General features: G+C 38.2%; 1 protein-coding gene across 2 annotated transcripts in view; it reads right to left on the reverse strand.

The window, feature by feature from the left end:
- Positions 1-336: 336 nt before the first annotated feature.
- Positions 337-16983, reverse strand: part of ankrd52a (ankyrin repeat domain 52a) — a 30218-nt gene continuing 13571 nt past the window's right edge. Inside the window, exons 16-28 of one of the 2 annotated variants that reach the window (XM_077218495.1) lie at positions 14538-14649; positions 14365-14436; positions 14045-14246; positions 13870-13957; positions 13062-13179; positions 12756-12975; positions 11674-11761; positions 11022-11108; positions 10757-10902; positions 10570-10652; positions 9935-10017; positions 9624-9715; positions 337-9314 (exon numbers count right to left, since the gene is read on the reverse strand). In XM_077218495.1, the coding sequence (XP_077074610.1) occupies positions 9064-9314; positions 9624-9715; positions 9935-10017; positions 10570-10652; positions 10757-10902; positions 11022-11108; positions 11674-11761; positions 12756-12975; positions 13062-13179; positions 13870-13957; positions 14045-14246; positions 14365-14436; positions 14538-14649 (1642 nt within the window). In that variant the 3' untranslated portion in view covers positions 337-9063. Of the gene's footprint in view, positions 9315-9623; positions 9716-9934; positions 10018-10569; positions 10653-10756; positions 10903-11021; positions 11109-11673; positions 11765-12755; positions 12976-13061; positions 13180-13869; positions 13958-14044; positions 14247-14364; positions 14437-14537; positions 14650-16983 lie in introns of both variants that reach the window. The other variant, XM_077218494.1, reaches the window with a different exon arrangement.

Below are 16983 nucleotides of genomic sequence, written 5' to 3' on the forward strand. Positions count from 1 at the left end.
CGTTCTTTCAGTTATAATTTTAAATTGGTTATAATGTCATAATTTTTATATTAGAATAATTTCTAGCTATCATTGCAAATTAAAAAAGGTTTTTGCAATAAAAATGTTTAATGAAAAATATAGCTCTTCTTGACATTCATATGATTTGCTGAAGAGAAGAGAAAAGGGATTGACCTTAATTTCAACCAAAGCAGTTTAAAAATTCCAAGTTAAAAGGCCTATACAATGCGATTTAAATACATCCCATCACAAACATGTAATATTTAATAAAATATGCTGTTACAACATGCTAACATTGTGTAGTGTTAAGAGAAACAGAAGACACACAACAACAACTTGTATGTAGCAATAGCATTTTATTTCAACATTACCAATTCTAAGCCACGATACTGAATGACAACACCTACTGGCTGCAGCAGTTCATGAACCTGACTAACAAAAACATATGGGATTTTTTTTTGTCTTTAAAGTCAGAGAGACCAATTCATTTTTAATAAGCTCAAATTAAAAATGATTATGTTCTTTCTTTCTTAAATACATGTACAGAGTTTCACATCTGTTAGTAACAAGTAACCATTCACAAGCTCATACTATGAATTAACAAGGCAAAGTGCTTTCAGGATTGCATTGTCACATAAGGAAATGAATGGCTTGAGGTCTTTTTGAGGGGTTGAAAGGGTGAGGGCTCTCCTTCCTCAAGTCTAGGAGGGGGGTCACGTGACCGTCCTGACAGATTCAGGTAGAATCCACCGAATTCGCCCCATGCCCCCAGGTCCAAAATGGATATGTACAGAGGTACAAAGTTGGCAGGGTGGTGGATAGCTAACACGAATTAGCCAGTGACCAGCGTAGTGTTTTTGGAAGGGCGTAAGGCTAGGGAATTCTACATACCCCATATTTTAGTACAGAATGAATGTGCATAACTCAAACCAACCAACCCCCTTTCAAATCCCCACCACCAGTAGAAAATTGAGTTGTTGCTTCAGTACCAAAGTCATACAACCATCCACGCACTCTACTGAACTCGACCAAATACACGTAAATACCATGAAGAGCTGTAAACTTGAGTTCAGAGCGCTCACAGTGAACATTTAGAAGTGAGAGAAAGTGAAAAACGGAGGGGCACAAAAAAAATGAGCACATATGTAAATGCCAGCTAGTATAGGCTGATATTTTTCTCCGTTATGTCAAAAAAAGCAAAAAAATAAAAGACGCGATAGAGGCAAGACACATTTGACATCATTTGAAATATAATGGGGAGAAAGTTTGATTTGAAGAAGAAAAAAAAAAACACAAAGAAAAAATTAATACAGTCTGGCTTCACATTCCAGTGGTACTCGTGTATACACTTACAAATGTCATGTTACACACAGACAGACACACAGTCGAGTACACTAATTGTTGTCTTATATCACCGATTGTTGGTTATAAGTTATATCTGTTCCATATACATATATATTTCCATTTGTCAACAACTGGTGGAGATTTAGATGCATCAAGCTGTAACACAGAGGTAGGATAATGCTACTTAAAATGCCTCACGTTTTCTAATTCTAAACCATTGTGTTTGTGACACTGCGGGTATGGGTCAGACTTGAAGCGGCAAGCAAGTCATGATCTTATTGTTTGATATGGAATTGGTGTGATGTCATAGACCCTGCAATGGTCCCAGGCTTCTGCTGGTGATGGTATTGGTATTTCCTACACGTTTAACTTAAAGACAGGATAAGAATATTTTCAGATATGTCGATGAGGTATACAGGGTTGATATGACCCCTGTTTGTCGCACACGCACAACACATACACACCGGGTGCTGCCCTACACGATCGTGACTACGTTTCCATCGTCTAAACAATTAGCAGAGAACAGCTTGGGTTTCAATTCAAGTAAACAGTTTGGTGGCTTTTTTTAAAGTCAGGGTCACATTTCCTTCACGTCGTAATGTGTTTCCGTCACATCACCGAGTCGAATACTTGGCATGTTCAAGCAGAGCTTGACAGTAACCCTGTTTTATCAGAAATAAATTAGCCTTTCATCTATCCCAGCCTTTAGGTTCAGCGTTTTGGCGATGTAAACGTAGCCACTGTGTAGTATTTTTGCTTTTCTTGAAGCAGCAATCTTTTGGAAAGTCTTAAAGACGGAGGGTCTTAGTGAAACTGGATTCAAACACGGAACGCAGGAGGTCCGCTCGATTAAAGCCAGTCGCTTTGAAATGGCCAAATCCTGCACACATCCAATTAACATTCAGTTTGACTGAAATAAGGCTCTCTCAGCACTGAAATCTCTTATGTTGGTTTCAGTTACAAGAAGAGGGTGTTAACCTAAGGTGCCACAGATTACATAGCCAGGCCAAAAGCAGCCAGAGCCAACAAATCTTTAGAAATATACAATTGTCTCTTGATACTTGTATTGCTTGTTCTTGAATGAAATCAAGTGGCCATCTCTACAGAGACATACATTGGTCCTATGTTGTGAAATACTAGATTACTTTAATCAGTGTGCTCCCTGTGATATCAAATATGAAGTCATTGATTGCTTGAGGCCAAAATGAAAGAGCTTAGAGTTAAGTTATAACTTAATTTGAAGATTATTATAGGACTTCTGGTATTAATTGACAATGGCATCTCTGTTTTGTTCAATGAAATTCAAAGGAATGTTTCATTATGGTACAAGTTCCACTTTTCATTTTTTTTTAATTTGTCAGAAATTTACAAAGGCATGAAACAACAAATATTGGGATATTGATGTCAGAAAAAAAAAATTAAAAAACTGATCCAAAGATCAGCAATGAAACGTTCTTTGGTACCGCAGAACATATGGCCCAAAGTTCAAATGTTGTGTGGGGAGAAATAAAAACCTGCATATTTCACTGGTGACAAAAACAACATTCAAGATACCATTTCCAAATACAGCTATCACAATCTCTAATCCAAAAAAGAACTGTAATTCCTGGCAATGTACTTTGCTTTTGGTATCAATTGATCAGAGGTAAATTAACAGGTCTAAACACCCCCCACAAACATACACAAATGCTTAACATGCCACAAAAAGCAGACAGACTTTAAGTGGCACAGAAGAAGGTTCATGGAAAACGGCACTCTCTGACCTATCAACCGATGAACAAACGGAAATGCCATCTTTCCAGTAAGCAAGAAGTATCGATAAGGCTTTGACACCTATCACAGTTTCCACCAAGTCCATTGTACATTCCACAAGAAAGTGCCACTTACGGAGACAAAAAGCAGGAAGGAGTTCAAATCTGTACAATCCAAAAAACATAAATAAGTGAAATTAAATACCCTGCTTAAAGGAAGAAAAAAAACAAAACATGATGGATTATGTAAGAGGGCATTTTCCTCCATTAAGGATACTATGGCGCACAAAAAAGTTATTGCACTTCAGTCCATTTCAGGTGGATAATTTGACGTCAATACAACAGAGAAAAGGAGTCATGCCAACATTCTACAAGACACTGGGTTACAACTAATCTCCAATGCATTACCACACAAAAACGACACGGCACACATCTACTTCACTAAGAGTTCACACTTTGTAAAACTAAACACGTTTTTTTTCCATACAGAGTTTGAACAGGTCACTAGCTAGAACCGATCAAATGTTTTGCCATTATGGTTGAATTCAATTTTACATTTGCGGTGTTGACAAATTTGATCGCAGGTTTTGACGGCTCAAAACGCAACCTCGTGGATAGTGGCTATTTCTGAAACTTACAACAGTTGTTCATTCATAAGGCTCACTAAAGGTGTTAATGGAAGACCATACCCTGTGGCATGTACTTGATAACAAAAAGGCACAATCCCACATACTCGTCACAAAGTGTAGTACTTTAAAGAGATGAAGATGCTTGCAGACTCCAAAGAAATAGCAGCATGCCACGCAAAGCAGTCATTTTCTCAACCGAAGCCAACAAGCAAGTGAGGTCGGTGTTAGATTTACAGATGAACTTCTGAAGGTCCGTGATCGGTCAGTGAAGCTCTTGGGCTATCTCTGGTGGCACTATGCAACTGTGAGATAAAAAGGAAATATTCCTGCATAGCTTTTTTTTTTAAATATGAAAATGTATTTTAAAGGGATCCCTATGTGCCCTGTCAGATCAGCCATTCAGTCAGGCTCCGATGGTCTTCTAAATAGCCTTATGAAAACAAGCTGCTGGCGAGAACAACAAAAAGCAGCTTTTTTCTAACTAGATCATTCGCTTGCAGATTTACAATTTGAACTATTAGCGCTTATAAAGTAGAAACATGAAGTAACACTAAGCCAGGGTGAAGGACATCATTTAAGTTCAAGAGCACCCCTTGAAAACTCCAATGTTTCCCATTTCAAGGCCTTGGAACATTACCTTAGGATTCTAGTTGGATGGATCATGCGTAGCTAAAAAGCCCACCCAAATTAAATGTACCAGTATTTATAGCACGATTAATTTTAAGGACTGCTAGTTGATGAGGTAAGATTGCCACGTCAAGGCAATACCGACCACACGTGAGGAATTACATCTTGCACATCTTGTGCTTCTGTTAATTACCTTGTTAGAAATATTTGCATTTATAACAAACTCAAGTTTCACAACTTAAGTTTCAATCAAGACACTTACAAAACAGGTTAGATTTTGTCCCCATTTTTTTCAAAAGAATTTATCATTGGATTATATTGACTTATTTTAGATGTAGTTCCAAAGTTGTCCCAATACTGTTTTTTTTTCCCTGCAGACTTTCATTATGATGTTTTTATAAGTCACAATCAAGTGTTAAAATCAGTACTTAGGAGAACTAGACGTAATTAGGAGAACTAAACCATGATTTTTTTTTTCCTCAAAGAGTTTCTAGTTTCATGGTCAAATATTAAAAAAATTTTTACTTTTTACAGCTAAATACGCATACGTGTAAAACAAAAACACACAATTTTTTTTATTTTTCTATATTCTAGTGCAAAAACTCCTAATAAATACCATGAAAATTATTATTTTTAGGCCAGAAGCCAGTATGGTACATCTTTCAGCAAAACTGTGCTTCTTATGAATCTCATCGAAATGAGATCCCAGGTTAACGACAAAATCTCTCCGTGACTGCTGAGCTATACCATTTCCTCTTAAGGCAAAAAGTTGGGAGACTGACAAAGGTTAAATGAAACGGGTGTTTTGAGTATTGCCTTAAATGGATGTCTTCAAGTAGTAGAGACGCTGAGGTCCGCTGAGGTAAATCAGACATTCGATCAGCCATTAATACCTTAGCGAGAAAAACAAATGATATCGGTACAAATATGCAAGGATGGACATACAATAAGGACACTGAGTTAGCTACAATTAATCTGCTTTCCAACAAAATGGTTACAATTATTAGACAACCCTTGTTTAAAACTGCCTGCAAGTAACTGCAACCATTATAGCTTGGTCAACAGGCAATGAAAGCTGGCCCTTCATAGCAAAGTTGCGTAAAAAACAAACACACACAAAAAGCTCCTTGAACTGCACAATTTGTTGATCCAGAAGAAAACAAGAAAAAGCTAAGTAAATGTGTAATTTTGGTAAATTTCAAATTTGCCCTTCAGTTAATAATGAAATTAAGGCATTTCATAATTCCATTGCGTAGACATATAACTCAAGTTATCAATGGTTCGAGGGGTTTGATCAATTACAATGGAAGATTTAGAAAATATTGTTTTTAAAGGAGCCGTTGACTGAATGACTCAACTCCGGCTTTTCAATTAATAAGGGCAAATGTTAAGTTATGGCTTAGCCATGAAAGCTTTCACTTTCACTTAAACAGGTGAAGGGAAGCTCCACTAAGAGTTAACCAGCCCATCAGTATAGCTCAGTTAAGAATATACTGGCATTTTGAGCCAGTCTGATTGTGAATGTACAGGCATTTTACAATAATTAACATACTACGTGGATCTTCTATATATATATATATATATATATATATATATATATATATATATATATATATATATATATAAATGGGCACAGTAGCTTATGTTAGCTTGGACTTCATCCTTTTTTTGGTAATGGTCTTGATGCACACTCAAAAACTGAACCCAAGGAATCATTCATTCACATTTTACAAATGTGTCAAAATGGAAAAGGGAAAAGAACAGTTATGGCACTAAATGATTTTAGGGAGGAAACTCCCCTTTATAAGTTATACTCTACCCTAAAAAAAAAAAAGTCTTGCCACTTTGTGACCGGTTCCCTCATTGTTCGAACACAGAACACCAGATGCACCAACTCAATCTATTAAAAGTTCTGAAAGGGTTCAGTTCCAAAGTTCCTGTCATCAAGCTAATTATTTAAATCGCCAACTACTGCATACAAGATTTTCACCAACATCGAACCAAGCTGCTTTTATCACGGCATACATTCGATGAAACAATTCAACAATTTTAGTGCAATGCCAATAAGACAATTAGAAATTTGAGGAATTAAAACAAGTACATTTTAATTTGTTTTGGCTGGATAATTATTATCGCTAATAAATAGACAAAGATCACCTCTAAAAAAAAAAGAGCTCCAAGATACAAACCGAAAGCAGCACTTTTTCTTGCACGAAATGAAATGTATTACTAATCACAGGCTCCATGAGCACTTGTTTTTCGAACTGAACTAAGTGTGGTATGACTAGCTAGACTAAATTTATAAATAATAATTAGTTTTTCTATAGCTATAAGCAGAATAACTGGCAGTGCAAAAAACTTCCAAGCTCATAATCAACTTGCACTTCATTATCATACCATGTGCTGTCTATACACGCACTACTTCCCCTCCACCAAACCACAGCAATAGTATACGTGATAAAGTCATGGTCAAGTACAGTATAAGCTTGAATTAAACTCCCACAAAGGAACTTCCTCTTAGTCCTTGTACTCTTGCAAGTAGAGGTCAGATATTTGCCCATTTACAGCTTGTGATAGATGCAAAAGTGTATTTTTCCAAACTTTTTTGTAACTGAACAAGCAAGTGCTTTATATAGGCCAGCGTAGAGCGGATAATCTTGTTTAAGCAGCCAAAACATGTCATTACAATGACAAAGAGGTCATTTCATAAACCAGTATAAATATGCTCTCCACACAGCCTTTAAACATCTAACGTTACGGTTTCATTTTTCTACGCACCTTCATTCATCAATAAAATATCAGTTACAATACTACCATATCGACATCACTAAAATCCTGATATACTTACTGTAATGAAAATAATAGTATTTGTATAATTGAGAACAAGTCCACATTTCATGCCTGAAGTATGCAGTAGTTCGTAGATGTCTTGAATTAAGGGGTATAGATCTTCCTAATTGTTAAAAAAAAGTATGCTTTTGCTTGTTTAGGAAAAAATAAATCTATGGCAAAATTAAAAGCCCTTTCAACTGATTGTCTCTTTAGTGACTGAGCATATATTGCCTGTTTGTGGTGCACAAAAAAAGGGATGTTTCAAAAACACTCATTCACATGATGTTATTTTGTGTTTAGGTGCAAAAAACCTAAAGGAAGCACAATCTTAACTTTATTAATTAATCTACCTTTGGCAATAAGGAAGCATTTTATATAGATCAGGGGTGAATATTATTGAAAAGAAAACAAGGTTAATAAATTGAAAAGAATGCTTTTTTGGGGATATCTGCATGTGCCTAATAAAATATTATTTAGAAATCACGCAACTTTGGTCATACCCATGACTGCTCCCCAACAACAAACTAATATAAAAAGGTCCAATCAGCCTCAACACTTCGTTTTTTGACATATACACTCCCCCAAGTGGGTTCTGATACATGAATCAAACATCCATCTATTTAGGTAATCATTTCATAATGGATTAGTGAAATACTCAACTCATGTTTCACTGGTCAAAGCACCATCTCAACAACTTTGGGGAGTGCATATGGTGTGTTTAACTAATTGGACATTAAATAGACAAAAATTAATTCAGTAGGCACTGTGAAAGCAACTCCACACTTAATATTATAACAAACGAATAAAGCAGTAGATTTATTGAAGATATTTTACGAGGCCCTGCCAACCCAAAATAAATAAAACCGAAGGTCCCAAGGAGCAAGTACTGTGTATGACGTTTGCATCTGTAATGACATTTGTGCTTTCTATACTTCCTTAGTGTAGTATCTTCATAATGATTTAAATGCCCCAAATAATGACACTTTAAACTCCTCTTTCTTTTGCCCACCTGCAAACAGTGATCTGGACTACCTATTACTTTTATTGTAAACCTAATATGAATTTACCCATCCAAACACTATCCCTTTTCTCTCTAACAGTAAACAAGAATTATATCAGACCCCTCTACCAGGAGGTCATTGGTCTTTTGGCTTAAGGTAGTATGGTTTCCCTTCTGTCAAAATGATTCTGTTAGGTTGTTTGTTTTTTCCTGATCTGTGCTAAATCAGATTGCACCTCACATAAAAACCTCAAAAAGAAAGAATCAAGTATGGGATGAAAAACTTGGACTGTTGCAAAAGTGGACGTCACACATACAGCGCAAACACGCACACACACAAACATACACACAAGACCACTATCAAATACATGGTCCCGCAAATTCATGCAAATCTAGTGTAACCCGTTTAAATTGTTCCTCAGGGCAGGCTGTAAATTCCTATGCAAGGCCACAGCGTCACGCTAATAGGAGGCATGATATGGAAACCCATCCATTATCACTGTTACCATGGAGACACACAGCTGCATAATTCTAACATAAACCGAGTCAAATCGACTGCAATGAAGAAATAAAGGACTGACTCGCCAGTGATGGATACTGGTTCGAATAGATGGCTTAGATTCAGATTTTAGACTTATTAGACTCATATTGAATGGACAGCATCTAAGATGGGAGTCAGGGGGTGGGAGGAAAAATAAATAGAAATAAATAGCTAAATTTGTCCTCTCGTGTTCGCTCTCTACTGAGACGTGAAGAAAAGCTCTGATACTGGCACAGGAGGGATGTGTGGCTGTAATTGCATATAGGTTTATCTAGGTGTGTAGAGAGGACCAAAACAAGCGACCACGCAGGTTTTTTTTTTTTAACAAGTAAGAACGCCTCACTCGGTCAAGCAGCCATCCAAGCCGATGGTAGCACCATGGCGATCTTTGCCGTAACCATGGTGAAGGCCTCCATTGGGCAGGGGGGGGCAGGCGGCAGTGATGCCACAGTGCTTGAGTAGGTTGAGACTGGGAGAAGAGGGTGAGGATGAGGAAGGTGTAGAGGAGGAAGGCTTCATGGTTGACAGAATGAGAGCTAGGCAGTCAGCAACAGCTTTATTGGATGCGCAAGCCAGGGCTGGCGTATGACCTGTGACATCACAAAAACAGAGACGTTTAGAAGAAAGAAACTCATACGGGTTTGGAACAAATTCAGGGTTAGTAAATAATGACAATTTTATTTTTGGATGAACTATCCCTTTAATCTGGCCAACCTAAATCAACAGATTTGCGATGTTCAGAACTAAAACCAATGTGTAAAGTTTGTTACTAGAATGCAAACTTCAACAGTATTAACATTTGTCCCATCCACGTTGTCATTTACTGCTGTGAGCAACTAACAATTTTTTTCTAATCAAAAATCACAAAACATGATTTTTCCTGTTCCATACTGTCTTACCTTCCTCATCCACTGCCAGCACTGTGGCTCCACGATTCAGCAAGGCCTGAACAACGGTGGCCAAACCATTCCTGGCGGCAATGTGGAGGGGCCTGAAATATAGTAAAATTAAGTTACAATGCTAAAAGGTTCGCCAAGTATAAATCACATTGGGACATGGTGGTGTGTATAATTACTGCCACAAAGGTAAAATTGGCTGCTTCAGGCTAGTCAGGATGCTCAAACAAAGAGCTAATAATGATAATGCTACAGAGCCATGTACAACCTACAGTAACTTAGTTATATTTGCAAACTGTGACAAAGATACTCACATCTGAAGCATACTGTTGGTTGCGTTTATGAGGATAGGGTTGTGGATTTCCTTCAAGATCAGCATGGCACACATTTCATGAGCCTTTAAACACAGAGTAATATTCACAATGTTAGCAATACGCACATTTGACAAGTCTAAAGTTTTTAAAAGTGAAAAAAAAAATGTATTTAAGGAATATCGATTTTTCCTCCATGTTTTAATTTTAACAGTAAATCATTTCATTTGATTACATTTAAAAAAATTACATCTCAAATTAAATTAAAACAGACAATTAAGAATAAAAAAAACATTTCAAATTTAATACATTTAAAAACTAAAAATAAAACATTTCATAGATCCCTACTATTGTAACAAATTATTAAAATTCAATTAATTAGACATGCTTTTTGATTATTAAAATTTAAACAAACCCTTTGTAAAAAAAAAAAAAAAGTAAATCAATTTGTGAAAGATAAAACAATTTGTGTGTGTGTGTGTGTTGTGTTCCCAAAATTATTATTTTTTGTTAAATTTAAGTTGTTAAATTGTATAAGTTTAATGATTTCAATGCATGCGACATGATTTTTGATTGCTAAATTTCATTCAACCATTAAAACGGAATTAATTTCATAGGGCCTAAGCTATGTTTGTTACCTTGCTGCAGGCCAGGTGCAGGGCAGTGTTTTTGTTCACATCCAGGAGGGACAGGTCAGCTTTGGCTCTGTGCAGAAGCAGGGCTGCATACAACAACGAAAACATCTGTTAAAACTAAGGAGTCATGTTTTACAATGTCTGAGGTTTTCAGTCTGGAATTACTCATGACAAATGGTGAAACTCTTACCTACGGCACCGCTTTGGCCATTATCGGCGGCCACCATCAGTGCAGAACGCCCTGAGTGGTCCACGGCGTTGATGTCAGCTCCGTGCCGCAGAACCAGCTGCAGCCCAGCCACGTCCTCAGCAACTGCGGCCGCGTGAAGCGGGGTCCTGGGAGCAAGATGTCAGAACAGTCATTTAGCTAATACAATTTATGAAGTGGTTTTCAATTTGTAACTATTTGACAGCTACTAAACAGCAGCTGTGTTTAAATATGTACTTGCACTAACCTTCCTTTGGCATCCCTGATGTTTACCAGCAAATTACAAACACTGGATTCCAAAAGCAGCTCTGCAGAACCACTATGGCCATTAATGCTGCAATGGGATGACAAGAACATGCAGCATGGGGATTAGAAAATGCATGCCTTAAATTATTTGCTGCTCATGAAACGATTCTTATGAATGTTGAGAACAATTGTGCTGCTCGATATTTTTGTGAAAACCATGATACATATTTCCAGGATTCTATAATGGATAGAAAGTTTAAAAAAACCACACACACACAAAAAAAAACAGCATTTATTAGAATCGGTAGCGTGAATTTTGGACGGCAGTGTACATTAGCTTAGTACTGGGTCAAAAAATTTTAAGCATTATTTACACCATTATTGATATTACTGACCAAGTTAAATCTGTCTAAAGCAATTTGAGTCTAAACTGCAAATATAAGAAAATAATCACAAAAAAATGAAAGGATTAAAAATACTTTAGAGTGAATAGAGTGAATAATAACAAATTATTTATAAGACTTTTTGAAAAAAGAATGCCCTGACTTTTTCAGTCCCCCCCTTCACTATTTCTGTCTTTCCAGGAATTATTACAACATTGAAAATAAGTACACCACCTTTGAAACTAAAAAGAGAAATACTTCAATACTCACAGAGCACAGTGCAGTGGGGTGAAGGGGTTTCCCTCCTGGATACTACATGGTTTAAGTTCAAGTAAAACGTCCAAACAGTCTTCATGACCTGCTTCACAAATAAAGCACGTCACTTAATTAACCAAGTATAGTTTCAGTTACATTAAAGGGTTAGTTCACCCAAAAATGAAAATTATGTCATTAATGACTCATGACCCTCATGTCGTTCCAAGCCCCGTAAGACCTCCGTTCATCTTCGGAACACAGTTTAAGATATTTTAGATTTAGACCGAGAGTTTTCTGTCCCTTCATTGAAAATCTATGTACGGTATACTGTCTTTGTCCAGAAAGGCAATAAAGACATCATCAAAGTAGTCCACGTGACCTCAGTGGGTTAGTTAGAATTTTTTGAAACATCGAAAATACATTTTGTTCCAAAAATAACAAAAACGAAGACTTTATTCAGCATTGTATTCTCTTCCGGTTCTGTTGTCAATCCGCGTTCACGAGGCCAGTGACGCTGCTGACGTAAGACTCTGCTGACGTGTTAATTGGTGCGTCCGTCTATTCGGGTTCAAATAAATATGTCTGGTTAAAAAAAATGGAAGTCTTCCCCTGTGTCGAAATCCTTAGACATGTTTGCAAAGATTGTTTTGTTTACAGCGTGCGTCTTCCTCAGACTGTAAACGAAGCTCGGGCACACCAGACACACGTCAGCTCGTCTTATGTCAGCGGACTCATGAAATCGGATTGACAACAGAACCGGAAGAGAATACAATGCTGAATAAAGTCGTCGTTTTTGTTATTTTTGGAACAAAATTTATTTTCGAGGCTTAAAAAAATTCTAACTAACCCACTGAGGTCACATGGACTACTTTCATGATGTCTTTATTGCCTTTCTGGACAAGGACAGTATACCGTACATACATTTTCAATGGAGGGACAAAAAGCTCTCGGACTGAATCTAAAATATCTTAAACTGTGTTCCGAAGATGAATGGAGGTCTTACGGGGCTTGGAACGACATGAGGGTGAGTCATTAATGACATAATTTTCATTTTTGGGTGAACTAACCATTTAAGGTCATAAGGTCTGATCTCTTACCGTGATAGGCTGCCCAGTGTGCGGGTGTGTAGCCGTGGCGGTCTGTGATTGGGTCGTGGGGAAGGGAGTGGTCAGCAGCAGAAAGAAGATTGGAGAGCATGTCAGCGTGGCCGCAAGAGGCAGCCAGATGCACCGCGGTTCGCCCCTGAAAATCTCTGCTGAGGACTGAGACATTGTGGGACAGCAGGGCGGTTATACAGTCCTCCCGACCCATCACCGCCTACAAAAACAGTCCTGGTTAGAAACCCCTCACATTATGAGGACTACGATGCATTGCAAGCTTTAGTAATGTTTTCAGGATCTCACCCCTCTGTGTAAGGCTGTTCTTCCTCTCCTGTCTCTCATATCAGGGCAAGCTCCTCTCTCCAGCAGCAGATGCACGCAGTCAGTGTGTCCCCCCAGCACTGCCAGCATTAGTGGAGTTCTATGAAGACAGGGAAACAGTGAGATCAACAACTCAGAGCTGAAAATGCAAATAAGATGTAATAGAGATGCTTTTTCAGCATTGTTTTCGGAACCTTTAAAATTGTATTTACAATTTGTAAATGAGGATCTCTTATCCAAAATGAAATGCTATGCAATGCTTGTTTTGTTTTCGTTTATTCGAAAGTGTAGTTTTTGAAACCAATGCAACCTGAGTATTTAAGTATAGTAACAAATATTTATTGTTATTTGGAATATTACTAGAACATTATGCAGTAATAATGAATATTTAATTGCAATGTGGTTTAAAACAGGGTCAAGCCTTCATTTCACATAAAGATCTTGGAGTTCAAGAAGTTATAATATATATATATATATATATATATATATATATATATATATATATATATATATATATATATATATATATTTATATTTTTTTTTTTAAATAATACATTTCAATATTTTTAGGTATATTAATATAAAGCAATATAATTGTAAAAATATAAATAAACTATATTAATATAATAATACAAACTCAATAGAATAAAAAAAAATTGTTGCATATTTGGGCCATTATTAATTGCATTATGCAAGATGCATTACTTGTCATCTGTTTTCCTGTATATTAATACTGAATGCTGCGATTAATAATTAGGAAACCGTAAATTAGCCATGAGCTCATACGTACTGTCCCTCCGCGTCTGTAACATTAACAAGATCAGCTCCTCCCTCACTACAGAGCAACATCCGCAGACATTCTGAGTGGCCGTTGGCAGCTGTCAACAAACAAACACAGGGATGTGTCAAACTCCCACACAATGAGAAGTTTCACAAGCTAATTCACACATGCATTCATTCTGTACCTGCAACATGAAGAGGGCCCCATTTGCTGCAGTTTTCCGTGAGCATGCAAGACGCTGATTGGCCGAGCAGGAGCTCTACGCAGCGGGCATGCCCTCTTTGAGAGGCCACGTACAGCACAGAGCGCCCCACCGGGTCACATGCATCCACACACGCTCCAGACTCAATTAACACTGTGACACATTCCCAGTGACCAGACTCCACCTGATAGGAAAAAAACAATATATACATTGCACCAACAGGGGGCAGAGTTCTGCAGAATTACAGAATATCTGCTGATTTATATGTCCTGAATAAATAGAAGCTGTTGTTTCGTACGTACCGCCAAGTGTAGTGGGCTGACGGACCCATTGCTTTCATTGTCTCCAAGTGTGTTAAAGCACATCTCCAAAAGCTACAGAATAAAGAACAAAAAGTGATATAGCATATATCAAATGTTAAACTTTGACCTCTCACTCTAGCATCGTCCACTGTTATTTTTTTGATCATTCTCACCAGCTCCAGGTTTTGTTTGTTGCCGTGGGCCGAAGCATAATGCACAGCACTGTATCCTTTAGTGTTGCACAGAGATGGATCAGCACCATTATCCAACAAATGCTCCACACACCTAAAAGTATCAAAATGTATTGGATTTAAAGACTGAAATAAGCAGTAATAACTTAATAATAAAAGTAATAACAACTTCTCATACTTACACAATACAGTTCAAAAGTTTGGCGTTTTTAGTTTTTAATTTTTAAATGTTTTTTTAAAAGTTGTCTCTTATGCTCACCAAGGCCTAATTTATTTGATTAAAGTTGAAATATTTTTCCAATTTAAAATATCTTTTCTATTTTAATATATTTTAAAATACAATTTATTTTTGTGATGGCAAAGCTGAATTTTCAGCATCATTTCTCCAGTCTTCAGTTTCACATGATCCTACAGAAATCATTTTAATATGATGATTTGGAAAAACAGTTGTGCTGCTTAATAAAATGGAAACCACAAAACTTTTTTTCAGGAATCTTTGAATAGAAAGTTCAAAAGAACAGAACAGAACTTATTTGAAATAATATACACATACACATATATGCATATATATATATATATATATATATATATATATATATATATATATATATATATATATATATATATATATATATATATATATATATATACACACACATACACTGGGCTTGACAAACTTTTTAGCTCACCAGCCACTGTGGTTACTAGCCTGTCACTTTAAGACCTGACGCAGACCCATTATACTGTTTTATATAGCCAATATACTTGGCTTTATGTGTGCGCACTTTTGGCATGAGCACAAAATTAGCAGGGATGAGTAAAATTATGCACAATCCCACGCTGAAACTCAAGCCCTGTAACGCCAAAAATATTTATCTGGACCAAATTAAACGAGTGAGGTTGGGAACGCAAGTATGTGTGTCAATTACGCGCAGCTGGTATTAAGTATCCTGTGGAAGAGTTTCAGATATTTCAGTATCGATATGCATCTAAAAATCATTTTTGACAACATTGCACTTAGTTTATTATTTCAGATGCCTTTTTAAAAGACTACAATTGAAAAATGTAGAATTATATAAAATTCAACCCGCCAAAGTGGCTAGTAGGAGTGACTAAGTCACACGCGACAGTTGAAATTCACACGCATTTGGCAGGTGTCAATGTGAGCCCTGTGGGTGTGTGTTTGTATATATATATACACATATTATTGAACAAAGCATTAATATGTAATACTGTACACCCAAAGGATTTACAATCATATGAGGGGTCTCTCCTCAACCACCACTAGTGTGCAGCATCCACTTGGATGATGCGACGGCAGCCACAGTACAATGGTGCCATTGCACTAACCACACACCAGCTATAGGTAGAGAGGAGAGAGTGAAAAAGCTAATTCAATGAATGGGGATTATTAACAGGCCATGATTGATAAAAGCCAATGGATGGATTTTATCGAGAGAGGCGCTGCGTGACACCATATCCAATGGGGACATTTCGCGCCCATTTCTTCACGTCCCGCCAGAAAGGGCGTGGTCTCGCCCTATAACTATAGCTCGATAAGGCTGGTACACTGATTTTCATCTCTTCAGCGAAGCATCACGCATCGCTGGATCCGGAATGAGAAGCCACGCCGTCTGAGATAACCACACAGCGGGACGAGCCATTGAGTCTGAAGTCGCTGGCATCGCCGCCTTTAGCCGCCGTACCTGCTACGCTTCCAGCGTTATATCATTTTCATACTGTGTGTGTTCGCCGCTGCGACACATTTTTTTCACTGTCTGTCTCTCTGCTAAAAGAGCTGCGTCTTTTTCAAGATGCAAAGATCCTGCGGCTCGTGCCGAGCCACACTCAGCGACGGGGACTGTCATGTCATCTGCGTTTCCTGCCTGGGTGAGGATCATGCGGCTCTCGCTCTCGTCGACGGCGGATGCCCTCACTGTGAGCTACTGCCGATGGTGACTCTGAGGACTCGCCTGGCATCATTCTCAGAGCCTGCACTTCAGCCCTCTGTAGCGCCGCACCGTAAAAGCGCCGTGCCCAGCGCGGCCCCGAGCCTTCTCCTGCCCGCCAAAGCTCGCCGACATCGCTCGAGTCCCTCACCGACGGACAGCGGCCGCCGTCTGCCGCCGCTTCCGCCATTGAGGTTGACGAAACAGCCCCGAGCCTTCTCCAGCCCGTGATAGCTCGCCGGTTCGCCCGCCAGCTTCACTCCAGTCGGTCGCTGACGGACAACGGCCGCCGCTTCCGCCATTAATGACGAAGAGATAGCTGCATCTGTAGAGAAGGCCAGCTGCTCTATCCTGGCGTCGGACAGTGAGGATTGGGCGAGCTCTGAGGACCTCCCCCTTCTGCCCGCGAGTCGTCAGGGAAACGGGCCAGCATCAAAACCGCGGCTAGCTTTCTTTACGTTATAAGAAAGCTACCCCGC

The sequence above is a fragment of the Siphateles boraxobius genome, unplaced genomic scaffold, assembly GCF_051911475.1.
Source record: "Siphateles boraxobius isolate OS27281-9 unplaced genomic scaffold, OSU_SipBor_1 77, whole genome shotgun sequence".
In the NCBI taxonomy this organism is placed as follows: domain Eukaryota; kingdom Metazoa; phylum Chordata; class Actinopteri; order Cypriniformes; family Leuciscidae; genus Siphateles; species Siphateles boraxobius.